Source organism: Scomber japonicus, chromosome 13, assembly GCF_027409825.1.
Source record: "Scomber japonicus isolate fScoJap1 chromosome 13, fScoJap1.pri, whole genome shotgun sequence".
NCBI lineage: Eukaryota > Metazoa > Chordata > Actinopteri > Scombriformes > Scombridae > Scomber > Scomber japonicus.
In genome coordinates this window covers 15,375,512-15,387,735 of record NC_070590.1, presented here as the reverse complement: position 1 = coordinate 15,387,735, position 12,224 = coordinate 15,375,512, and the positions used below count along the sequence as shown (strand labels likewise).

The 12,224-nt window shown below is 37.4% G+C and overlaps 1 protein-coding gene across 1 annotated transcript in view; it reads left to right on the top strand.

Moving 5' to 3' along the window:
- The window catches only part of LOC128371553 (replication protein A 70 kDa DNA-binding subunit-like), a 48,922-nt gene extending 37,225 nt beyond the window's left edge, over window positions 1–11,697 (top strand). Inside the window, exons 14-17 of the mRNA XM_053331903.1 lie at window positions 1,682–1,858; window positions 2,029–2,136; window positions 2,233–2,319; window positions 10,953–11,697. Of these exons, the coding sequence (XP_053187878.1) occupies window positions 1,682–1,858; window positions 2,029–2,136; window positions 2,233–2,319; window positions 10,953–11,054 (474 nt within the window). The 3' untranslated portion in view covers window positions 11,055–11,697. The remainder of the gene's footprint in view (window positions 1–1,681; window positions 1,859–2,028; window positions 2,137–2,232; window positions 2,320–10,952) is intronic.
- Window positions 11,698–12,224: the final 527 nt, after the last annotated feature.

Sequence of the window (12,224 nt, the reverse complement as noted above, 5' to 3'; positions counted from 1 at the left end):
TAGTAATTACACAGCATCTGATATTTGCCTTTACAATGTATAAACACCCTCCCAATGCCTCTCCTACATGTTTCTGCTGTGATGTTCACACAGCAACATGTTGTCTTTCTTCTTCTGGATCCACCTCTCCCTGTGACCAGACACATACACAGCTTTCATATATCTCCTCTGTATAAATAATCTTTTTTCTTCCCTGTCTGTCTGCTCCATGTTCAATGACTGTGATACATACCTATGTAAAACTCCCTGTGTGTGAATGTTTAAGAAAGATTAATTTGACATGTTTCTCTAGATTTATTGAAATGTACCTTTATGTTTAAAAGGTTATTTTAATATTTTACAAGTGAGTATTAACACACAAAGCATAACAAGGAACATGTCTGATAGTTATACATAATGTTAGAAAAGCAGCTTAATCCACTTTGATCTTAAAGGCAACAGGGAGGCATCACTGGGTCTGCTGATGTCAGGACTTATACATTTAACATCAGCAAAACCATTGTGAGAAAAGGAACCATCAATATGACAGTTGCACACAGTGTTTTCAGTGAATGATTTTCCCAAAGCAACTGAGAAAAAAAGTGTAATGTAATGACATGAACAGATGGACTGAGAGGATCCACTCCTGCATTTTCTTGGCACAAAATGATGCAGAGATAATACCTCTATCATGGCCTATGAATCTTTATTTATATGTAAAAGGGAAATAAATAAAATAAAATGTGTACCAGGTTATAAACAGATGTTCTGTAATCGATCTTTGTACGCTGCCAAACGAAATGTCAGCTGAGGCACTCTCATTAAAAAAATGACAGATTGTTTTAATGTAAACACCAAAGAAGCTAACTTTTACATAAATTGCGATTCACAAAGAATAATCTTGAGATAAGAGATGAGTTCAACACTATCTGTTGCCAGTACATGAAACATCTTGGTAACACATTTTCATTCAAGACTCCAGAAGAAGAACCCCATGGGTATGTTTTATAACTTTAATGAAAAAAGGTAACCGTACTGGAAAGGTTTATCTTCATGTTGTTAACATCTGCCAGTATTACAAGCAACACATTCAAAGGAGAAAGCTACCAGCTAAACAGGGAAGCTGGATGATCAGTTGTTTTCTCCTGCAGCCGTTCTTTGGTATTCTGTCAAGTTACCACGTTTTTAAGGATGTGAATTTTGCTTTCAGTGGCCAGTGCTATTTAACTGGCCAGTCATACTTCTACATAGTCTGCTCTCCAGCTCCAGCGAGAGGGATTTGCTGTTGCAGTTACAGTTGTCACAGTGATACATTTCATGCAATGCTCTTAAAAAATGTCAGGTCAGGATTTGGTAAGGTTGGCATGACATTTGACCAGACAGCATCATTTGCATTCCCCCTGCAGGAACAACCGGGTTTCATCAAGTGTAAAATGAAATGTTCAAAATGCAGCACAAATGTTAAATATTTAAATGATAGTACTAAAGGTTCACTTGGTTTTTCAAGTATGTTACTTGATTTTCTGGTTCAATTTGTCCACAGCACAATATTGTGTAAAGGGGCAACACCTACACATTACTTGTAGCCTTTTAGACGTTCAAACTGCAGCAGTTTGATGTGATTTGGTAGTATTTATTGATCTTGTAGCTCTATGCCCACAATTTGATGTCTTCTTCTCCCATTTGTGTTACCTCTTCTCAGGCGGACTATTTCAGCTGCATGGCGACAGTGGTGTACATCCGTAAAGAGAATTGTCTGTACCAGGCCTGTCCATCTGCAGACTGCAACAAGAAGGTCATAGACCAAGAGAATGGACTGTACCGCTGTGAAAAGTGTAACAGAGAGTTCCCCAACTTTAAGTACAGACTCCTACTTTCTGTAAGTGCAAAGAGTGGATTCATTAAATCTTGTTTGCCACACATATAGTCCTGCTGACTTCCTTCCGCCAAAGAATATTGAAATTTCTGCCATTACACATACACACACTTGGACTTACACACATAAATAATCTCTCACCCCTTCATCATCTCTCTCTGTCTGACTCTCAGGCTAACATTGCTGACTACGGGGATAACCAGTGGGTGACATGTTTCCAGGAGACAGCTGAGGCCTTGTTGGGTCGCAGTGCAGAAACACTGGGGTATCTCAGAGACACAGTAAGACTCTCACAGTTCTTTAACACACTACCTCCTGTAAAAACAGTCACCCTGACCTTGTATTTACTTGTGTGTGCATGTGTGTGTCTTCCATAGGATGAGGCTGCATTCGATGAAGTCTTCCAGAAAGTCAACTACACAACTCACATTTTTAATAACAGAGTCAAGCTGGAGACGTATAATGTAAGTAGCTATGAATGGGAGCACAATAGATTTTGATAAAATGCAATGCAGTTTAGTTTCCAGGGAATAAAAGGAGCAGAATATAATGATAACGGTACTCATCATTGTCCTGCAAGCAGTGAAAAAATTCTCACTGATCCCTGCCGTGCAGGAATGCACGACCCTGATTGGCTAGCATTTGTCTTTTATAAACAATGTTTTAATGCTGTTCTGAATAAATACACCAGCAGGCATTTTATTTCTCCCAACACTAATAATGGCTGGATAAATGGGCTTTCAAAATAACTAGATTGCAAACAAGTGGCATTGTTGTAAAAACAGTAAATGATCTCATTTAGTGTCTATTTCACAATCAAACCAAAAAGTAGGACATGGCTGTGTGCGTGGCTGTGTATGTGTGTGTATCGCGATTACAAAATGATGAGACGGCAACACTTGCACTGTTTACAGATTTAGTATTTTCTTTGGCTCAAAGTATTTACCGGCTAGCAGAAATCTTTATGATGAGCTGGCTGCAGGCAGAAGTGTTAAAGATGCTTTCCAAACAGTGAAAATAAAAGTTGTAAGGGAACTAGCTTGATAAAATCTCCCCCTGACGTTAAAACGTGATACATTGCAATGTACTATTTTAATTAATTGGCTTTATGTCATCCGTGAATTTGAAACAACCACACTTGTCATCACTTATTATCTTCCGCTGAACTGCATTTCCCAAGCATGTAAAGCCACAAAACAAGATGCGCAAAATGCAGTATAATCACAACACGCTGTCAGTCACACAACATGAATCCAGAATCATTTCAATTAGTATCACAGTGACAAGAGACTTGTTATGTAGCCACTGCACTTTGGATACTGGAAAACAAATACAGCTGTGGATTAATTTCTCTTAATTAGGCACTAATTAGCATTTAGCTATTGTCTGTCTAAGCCTAATTAGCTTAATTATTTAGACACTAATTTGCTACTGGGGGCACATACCAAGAGTCTGAGTGGAATGATTGAGATGTAGGTTGAGCTCTGAGCAGTCCCATGTCCTGACCTCAAGAAACATACATTTGATGAGGATTTACACAAAGTCAAGGGTAAGCACTGAACTTAAGTCCTCATACAAATTAATGCACATCTTCTGTAAATGTAAACTCATTTAACGTACGAAGCAGTGAAGAGGAATCTTCATTTATGGAGTGAAATGAGCTTGAATGTGTTTACAGTAAATGTCAGCATATTGCTGCTATTTATGATGCCACAAGAAAAAAGCCTAATGCTCCACTAGCAGATGCTACAGGCAGCAATTTTTATTGCAGCCCACAATATAAAATTGTTGGGGGAAAAAAACAATATACAGATGATTTTTCTTTTATTAGAGCTCTGCCAGTAGTGGGGCTCAAAATAGAAAGGTTTTCTTCACAGCTTCATCACAGAAAAGGTCACAGGGCCATTTAAAATAAGTGGTTAATCTATTTGCAAGTACAAATGTAAAGTTAATAGACATCTGCCCATTAAATTAAAAATTCCTATTGCATAAGTGCAAATCTGCCCCGATAAAGAAAAAAGAGCAGAAGAAGTCAGGGCACAACAAATCATCCTCTGAAGCATATGAATATCTGCAGCAAAACAGCAGCAGGAATCTGCACATAAAATGTAAGACAGACTGACTTTGAACATAATCTGAAGGCCTCGTCTAGCAAGAAGAGGAAGACATGTCAACAGTGTTATAGTGTCCGTTTCAAGTCAACACCTCTGCGATTGAACAGCCTCCTCACGTCCAAACCAATTAACTGAGTGGTCACTTTGTTTACTGACTGTGAATACATTTTAGAAATAAGACCAGCTTTACATTCCCTGCACCAAATCAGTTTAACACAACAACCCATTAATGAATTGTATAATGAGGCACAATTCACTCTAGTCATTTAGGCCTGTGTTTAGCTGTTCATATGTGTATTTGAAGCAGAGAGACATTAACAGACAGTAAGACAGGCACACACATTTAATGTTAAACACATCCAAACCTGAATATAGATGTGGTGTCTAATTAGTAAATGTAATGTACTAATTACATCACCTGTATGCATTAACTATTAATAACACATCAGAGATGATGCTAGACCATTTATTATTATTTATCACATTTTGTTGAGTTATTGAATGTGTCAAAAACTGTTCTAATGCCTGAGAACACAATAATGTAAAATGGATGAATTAAGATATCCACAAAGATAATGAACTCTTAGCAGATGCATAATTCTACACACGACTTATGTGTATTCAGAATGTATTTTCAGTGGTTGTTAGTCAAAGTTTACTGTTTTTATTTCAAAACTCATGATCTAAAGAGACGAGCACAGCGCAGAGTCTATGAATCACTTGTTCAGTGTGTCTTTCTACTTCAGCCTCAGTTTGTTCGCATGACTTGTGAGTGTGAGACAAGACAAATAGATCAGATGTCTACCACTGCGTCTTCATAAAAATAGAACAATGTAATGAAATGTCTGAGTTTAATGAACTAACAAAATTTGCACTTTGTCATTTTTCAGAACAAAGACACCCAGAGAGAGAAAGATCAACCATGTTTTGAAGTGGTTTCACCTACATATGAACCCAAGTTTGTGTTATTTCAGGGCAGAAGAGAAATTATAAACTACAGCCTTTTATACTTAACAAGCCCAACACACTCAAATCCCCCAAAGTTTTCTGTGCTACCACCTATAAATATTACAGCACATGATCTGTTGCTGATTCTGGTGGTGCAGCAGTTTTAGCCTCCACTCTTTACTTTTGGGTTATGACTTAATTAACAATTTGAAAACATGATAATCTGTAACAGTTGGCCCATAGTTTATAGTTTAAAACATGTAAAAGTTTTAGTTTATAACAGTCAATAGTCAACAGTCAGTACTGTTTTGTATAGAAGTATTGTGTACCATCTCATTGTTCTACAGATGAGATGGAAGTTGTTGTAGGAAGCTGCAATTAGATAGTCGCTGAAAATTCGGTACAAGCAATGACTGTTAATTACAATAATGTTGCCAGAAAATAAAAATGTCGCATTTCACACTTCTAGCCTTTCAACCAAAAAGTCACATAACCAGGAACCAGAAGAACTTTAAAAATGTAGGGGCATTGGAGACATAGTTTACACACATGAGGAAATAAAGTAATCCTCATACTGTTGTTCTGTGTATTTACCGTTGTCAGAATTGTATTTAATGAATCAATAAAAAGGAGCAATGCAGAGAAAGAAAATGAGACTGAAAGCTCTAGAGCGTGCAACTCCACAGCAGATGATCTGCTGAGTGCTTAATGGTTTTGGGTTTTTTTTGGTTTTGAATATAACCGATGTGAAGCAGTGAGAAAATAAATGTCTATTTCTCTCATTCACTCAGTTTATTCTCTCTACCATTGCTCCGTCTCTCTATCTCATTAACTCACTCATGCTCTCAGCTCGTTTACTCTCTTGCATTTTTAAAAGTGGTTAAACTTTGTTTTAACGTTATTCAACAACAAAAAGTACCCGACTGTTGTCCTAATGTCAGCACTAAAGTACTTTGTTGTTTTTACGGATGAGATGGTACACAAGTTGTAGCAACCCTCAGAGTTTGACCAGTCAATAACTGTCAGCTCTGCCTGAACTTTGTCCCTAAAGTTCCTGAACTTTTGGAAAGTACTAACCCTGGAGCAGTGACATTTCAACAACTGGAACTATCCTAAAGAATCTAAATGTTCTTTCCTCTGGTGAAACTCTTTTTTTTTTTCTTTTTTTTTGGTCCCCTGGAAAGTTCTTGCAGTGGAAAATTCCTGTTGCAATGCCAGTACTAATGAGTTTTTTAGCAAGTGGCCGTGCTTTGGATTGGGATCTGGTTCAACCACTTAGGTCCAGACCAAAGTATCTAATTAAGTATTGGATAAATACCCTTTAACATTGACACAAACATTCAGAAGACAACTCTGCTGATCCCACCTGACTTTTCATCTACTATGGGATTGGCATTTGTGATTCACAGTGAAAGTTTGACTTACTTTTTAATTAACTATTTATCAATTACCATGTTGTTTAGTGCAGTCATTCATGGTCTTTGTGCATTCCTGTATGCTTCATCTAGCTCAATTATATGGTCAAAATTTTCAACATTTTGGCTCATGCATCCACACTTTGATTTTCTTAATACTGAGCATTGCCACCTCACGGGCAGCTCATGTTTATATTTAAAACCGATAAATGTACAAATATTCTTAGAAGGGGGAGATAAAAATCTATACCAGCAGACACAAACCACTTGTATTTGAATACTATTCCATCTTAACAGTGTGCCGTGTTAGATTAAAGTGGAGCCCCACAGAGGCAGGAGCGGAGTGTGTGCAGTGAATCAGACTCTTATGCTGCAGACTTCAGTATAGTAGAGGTCTTTCTCACTCTGCCACAGGTGAAGTTAATGTAATTCAGATGATACTGAAGATCAGATTTGGCTTGCAGGATTACTGAACACAGAGGTGCATTTTTTCACATAAACATCTCATTTGTATTGGTTTAAAAGGAAAATACAAGATTACTGATACACTTTGAATGTGGGATGTATATCTGATTTTCACTCAATAATTAGATGAAGTATATTTTTAGTCCAAGTCTTGGGGAGTCTTCAAGTCTGGATGGGTGTTCATGTTGAATCTGTGATACTGTATTAGTTCATAAAGGTGTGTGCGTGTGTCAGCGTGTGGTTGTCTGCAGGAGGGCCTCAAACGTGTGTGTGCATATATGTGTCTTGGCACAAGTGCACGTGTGTGTGTCTGCATCTGTCTGTCTGAAGTGAATGAATTGATTTTGTCTCATTGAATGCATTAGTGTCAGAGAGGACCTGTTTTTCCTGCCTTACGTTAACAGACAGGCTGTTGAGAGCCCCCCACACACACACACTTAACACACTCATGTTACATCATCAAGAAACCAGTCTTAGGAGATCTTGTCAACAGTACATTCAGGTATTTTCACTGTCCCTGAACCTGTGAAAAAGGCTTGATGCTGAAGGTGTTGATGCTAAAGGGAAATGTTCCAAGAAGCTGCCATCCAAAGTCTTATTAATATGGTCCTTGACACTCTCAGTATTATATATTAAGGATAGATTTCTAAGTATTTCTGTTTCTCATCCCGTAGTAGTAGTAGTAGCATTGTATCCATTGTGTTTTTTTATTTTATTAAGGCCAACAGAATGTTCATTGAGCTCGATGATCATTTTGAAGGTAGTTTGTAAAGCAAAGAAGGCGGCCTGAATTATAGTCAGTGTGTGATCTGTATTTGGTTAATGTAGCATTGGTGCCACTCAAGTTTGATATGATAGTACATAACGCATACAGAATGTAATAAGACCAAGAGTCTACATATTCACTACTGGGGCTTGAACTAAATGCTAACACGTTATAGTTTTGCTTCTTAGCATGCTAACATTTGCTAAATTAGCACTAAACAGGAACTTTAGCTAATGTTGTGAATGTCATTTTTGTAGGTATTCAGTCATAAACCAATGACAAATAAATATTTGACTTGATGATGGCGCTAAAGGAAAAGTTAAGGGATTACTAAAATGATCACAAGTCATCCTAAGGAAACAATGAGTATGTGTACCAAATTCCATAAAAATTAAGCCATAATAATTGTTGAAATATTTCACTTAAAAACTACAAATGTCAACCTCACAATGGTGCTACAGGAAAAGCCAGAGCATTACCCAAGTTAAGAAGGAACATCACCTAGAAACCACAAATATGTGTACAAATCCGTCCAGTAGATGTTGAGATATTGTACTGGATAAGTGAAATCTTTGACCTGCTAGTGGCACAAAATGAAAAGGCAGGAGAATATAATCATTTATGAATATTTGTACCAAATTATATGTCACTAAAAACAAAGATTCTTCCTCTGGTGACCATTACAGTCAACCTGTGCAACATTTTATGGTCATTTCTTTTTTACATTTTTTTAAATGTATTTATTTCTCCACAGGGACAATGTACATCATTATACATTTTCAGATAACTAAAAACATAAATGTACCCAATTGCAGCCAAGGACTGATTTCCATTGGTTGTCCCCCCTGCCAGATGTTACCGGCACAATTCCTAAAATTAAAATTAAAATTAAATACATTCCACATAATCCATCCAATAGTTGTTGAGATATTTCAGTCTAGACCAAAGTTCCAGACTGTCAGACAGACATTACTATCCATGGAGCTGTTAGCATGGCTAGAAGCTAAAGCTATATTTGTAAGTTAGTTTGGCTCGTCACTGTAATTTGTAACTTACACTTTCATTATCCACATTTCTCTGCAGGGTAGGGCTGCTCAACATGACACAATCACTTTTACTTTGGTCAATATTCAGATCACAATGTTTTAACATGATCACTCATTGACTCATTGACTTTGTAAACATCATGCATTTATTGCATTTTTCCATCAAAAACTTATCTTTTTAACTATAGATTTTCTTGAACTTAAAATATAATTCTATTGAAAAACAAATTCAGGATGACCACCACTCCACTGAGCTAAATCCTTGTCTGGTGCTGGAAGCATCAATGATTTAATAATAAACAGGCAGGTAAAAATAACTTATCTCAGTCTTGTCATTGGCAGTGTGCAATACACCTGCTGTGCACATCCTGGTAGAAGAAGCTCCATCTCTTGGTAATTGTCGCTGTTTGAGGCATACAAATAGAAGCCAAACTTGTTATAGACCACAAAAAAGGGTGGAACACAGCAAATATGAAACAACATATAGATCAGAAGCACCTTAAAGTAAAACAATACAAATGTAATTTCATCACATAGTAAATGGGACTTTGAGAGGAATCAGGCTTGAACCAGTGATGCACGGATTCATAAGAAAGAACTAAAACAAAACAAAAACAAAACAGAGCTGTAGAGGAGTATCAGACAAGGGCCATCATGAACTATAGAGCCCAAATTCTACACTAGAAATTACAGCACTCATATCAAAATCGTCATTGAGGCCCGTAGGCTGAAGTGTATCTGAAGTGTCAATCCAATAGGCCTTCCTTTGGCATATCTGTCTTTCCATATCTCCCCCTCCTGGCAATTCAGTGTGTTGAATGCCCTTGAATCGTAGAGAGGAGATAGGGTGTGAGGATTTATTGAAATGGCGGGCAACAGGATAGTTCACATCATTGTGTCTGATGGAGCTCTTGTGCTCAGTAATCCTTTGTTTTAGCATGAGCATAGTTTTACCTATGTATATCATATGACATAGGCTTTTTAATATATAAATAACGTTTTCTGTGCTGCATGTGATAAAATCCCTTTCCTATAGATCTGGCAATCTCTGAATTATGATGGCTCAAGCTTGATCCCTCTCAAAGCCCCATTTACTATATGATGAGATTATATATGTATGGTATTACTATATGGATCTTGCACTGGATTTATAACACGAGACAAAACGAGAGCATCATTGTGAAACAGAACATGACACAATAATCGTTTTATCTCAATTATCTTGTTTTCATAATCATTGGAAGCCCAAATTGTAACTAAAAATAAAATCCGATAAATCGCTGCCTAGCCCTACCACAGGGATCTGCGCTGTATCTAATTTGTCTTAATTATCCTTAGTGATGTTGGGGCATCTGTAAGTGTGTATCGGCTAGGTGTCGGTATGCGAGTCTCAAGATATTATGTTATATAGTTTTTCTGGAATTAACCGAAACTCCCACACCATATGAAATTGAGTTTGAGAATGGGGTGACTGTTGGACCGCTGAGTAATTATTTTCCCCAGATGTGACTTTGATTAGAGTATTAGTCTCCCACATTAAATTAACAAGCCTTTATTCTCAAAGTACACCCTCCTTTAGAAGGCAGTTATTTTAAATAAGTTGTCACCACATGTCAAGAGGAACCTTTGTCTTGACGGCCCCCTCTATTCTTTCATTTACCTGCTATCCTCGCATAGATGCAAATTGAAAATACTAATAGCGGTGTTGAAATACATATGAGAGGCAAATGGTAAATCAAAGATGCAGGTTACACTGACTGAACTGTTAAATGATTAATGAATTGTCTCAGGATGAACCCTTTTTAGAGTGACTGTGAAAATAATGAAAATACATTTTTGGCTATACCCTGTGAGTCAGTCTGGCTTTAAATAATAATCACTCCAACTGGATCATGTAGACTTAAGAAAATAACTACTTGACTAGTAACACAGACTACTGAAGGCTCATATTAGGTTAAGCTGAAATTCAAAATGCATTTTTGCAAACAAACGTCTTTGGATTTTGTGCTCCATCACTGAAAGAGGGGATCTCTTTGGGGACAGTTATCAGCAACAAAAACACTTTCCATTTATTAGTATGTGAGTATTGTTTTAAAGGAAGAAAAGTGTTAACCTATCGGGTCTGACTTAAGTGACCTCAGCTGGCAGATGAACAATTCTGTACTTCACCATTAGACGTCAGGTTTCATACAGATTTGGGTTTGGTTACAATTTAAACCCAGTGAGATGTATGCTGGTTTCTGAAAATACATTCTCTCATAATGTTATTTTGTTATAGAAAGTCAACACTTGATTGATACTGATATGTCTGCACTTCACTCAAGTCTATTTTTTCCTCCTCAGGATGAGACCCGAGTAAAGGTAACCGTAATGGAAGTCCAACCAGTCGACCACAGGGAATACAGCAGGAGACTCCTCAGTAACATCCACAAATTGGCCAGCTGAACTTGATCCCCAGTCATCCAAACGGCTGCTTGGTGATTAAATGCGTCTTCGACCGGTCTCTGATGGGTGTCCGACTCTTTCCGACTCAGTGAGATAACAGCGTATCTGACTGAGGCAGCAGAGGGGTGGCGAGTGATTCATCTGACTAAATGGCAACCCAACAAAAGACTGATATTTAGTTGTTCATTTCCTTCAAAACGCCAGTTGTGAAAAACTGGAAATGTGATGGAAATTACTTTAACCTTTTAATTTAATTACATTTTAACAAAGAGGTTTGACTATGATTACATAGAACGGTGGCTCAGCCCTTCTTACATCTCATGTATCATTTACAAGCGCAAGCATTTTCTTTTTTCTTTATTTTAGAAGAAGTGACTAATTTTTTCTTCTTTGTTATTTGTGCTGTGATGTTCTGTGTTTGCTGAAGAAGACTTCGATGAGTCAGATTTATTTAAATTTTTCATTGTTTCATCTTAAATTGAATGTGTGGTGAAAGTGTGTGGGATATGCACATGTTGGCATTTGTTTTAAGTGTGTTCACAGGGTTTGCTGCTTGTTAAAATTATTCTTTGAGTTTTTAAAAAAAGTGTTGATTTTGCTCCCTGGGCTCCAAAAGAAAAAGTAAAGGGTTATAAAAAAGCATGTAAAGATAAAAGCAGTGTTTTGTTTTTCTTGTCCATCCTTGTTATGTTGTTTTTTAAGAATCAAGTAGAATCACATATCACTGATAAATCATGCATCTTACTGTAGATGTAGATGTAGACGTAGATGTACTGTGCGTAGCAGTTTCATTTTCAAATTAAATGTCTGCAGCTCAGCATTTCAAACTAGTTTATGTTCGCTGTGAGTATACATTCAGACACTGGAAATCAAGGACAGCATTTTAGCTGCGTGCTCCTTTAGAAAGGTGTGGCTCAAGGGCATGACACTGATTTAGGCTGGCAGCCATGCCACCTGCTCCTCTCACTCCCAGCACCATCAGTACCATCTCTTGCCTGCTGCCTGCTACATGCTGTGCGTGGAGGTTGGGGAGATTAAACCCGCACACACTGATCTTTTCATCCAAGTGTCACCTTTCCCTCAACTTTTCCTATTATCTCTTTCTTTCTTTTCATCCTTTTGTTCACAGTGTTTTTAGGCCACAGTCTCTAATCACCCTTTAATTTGAAT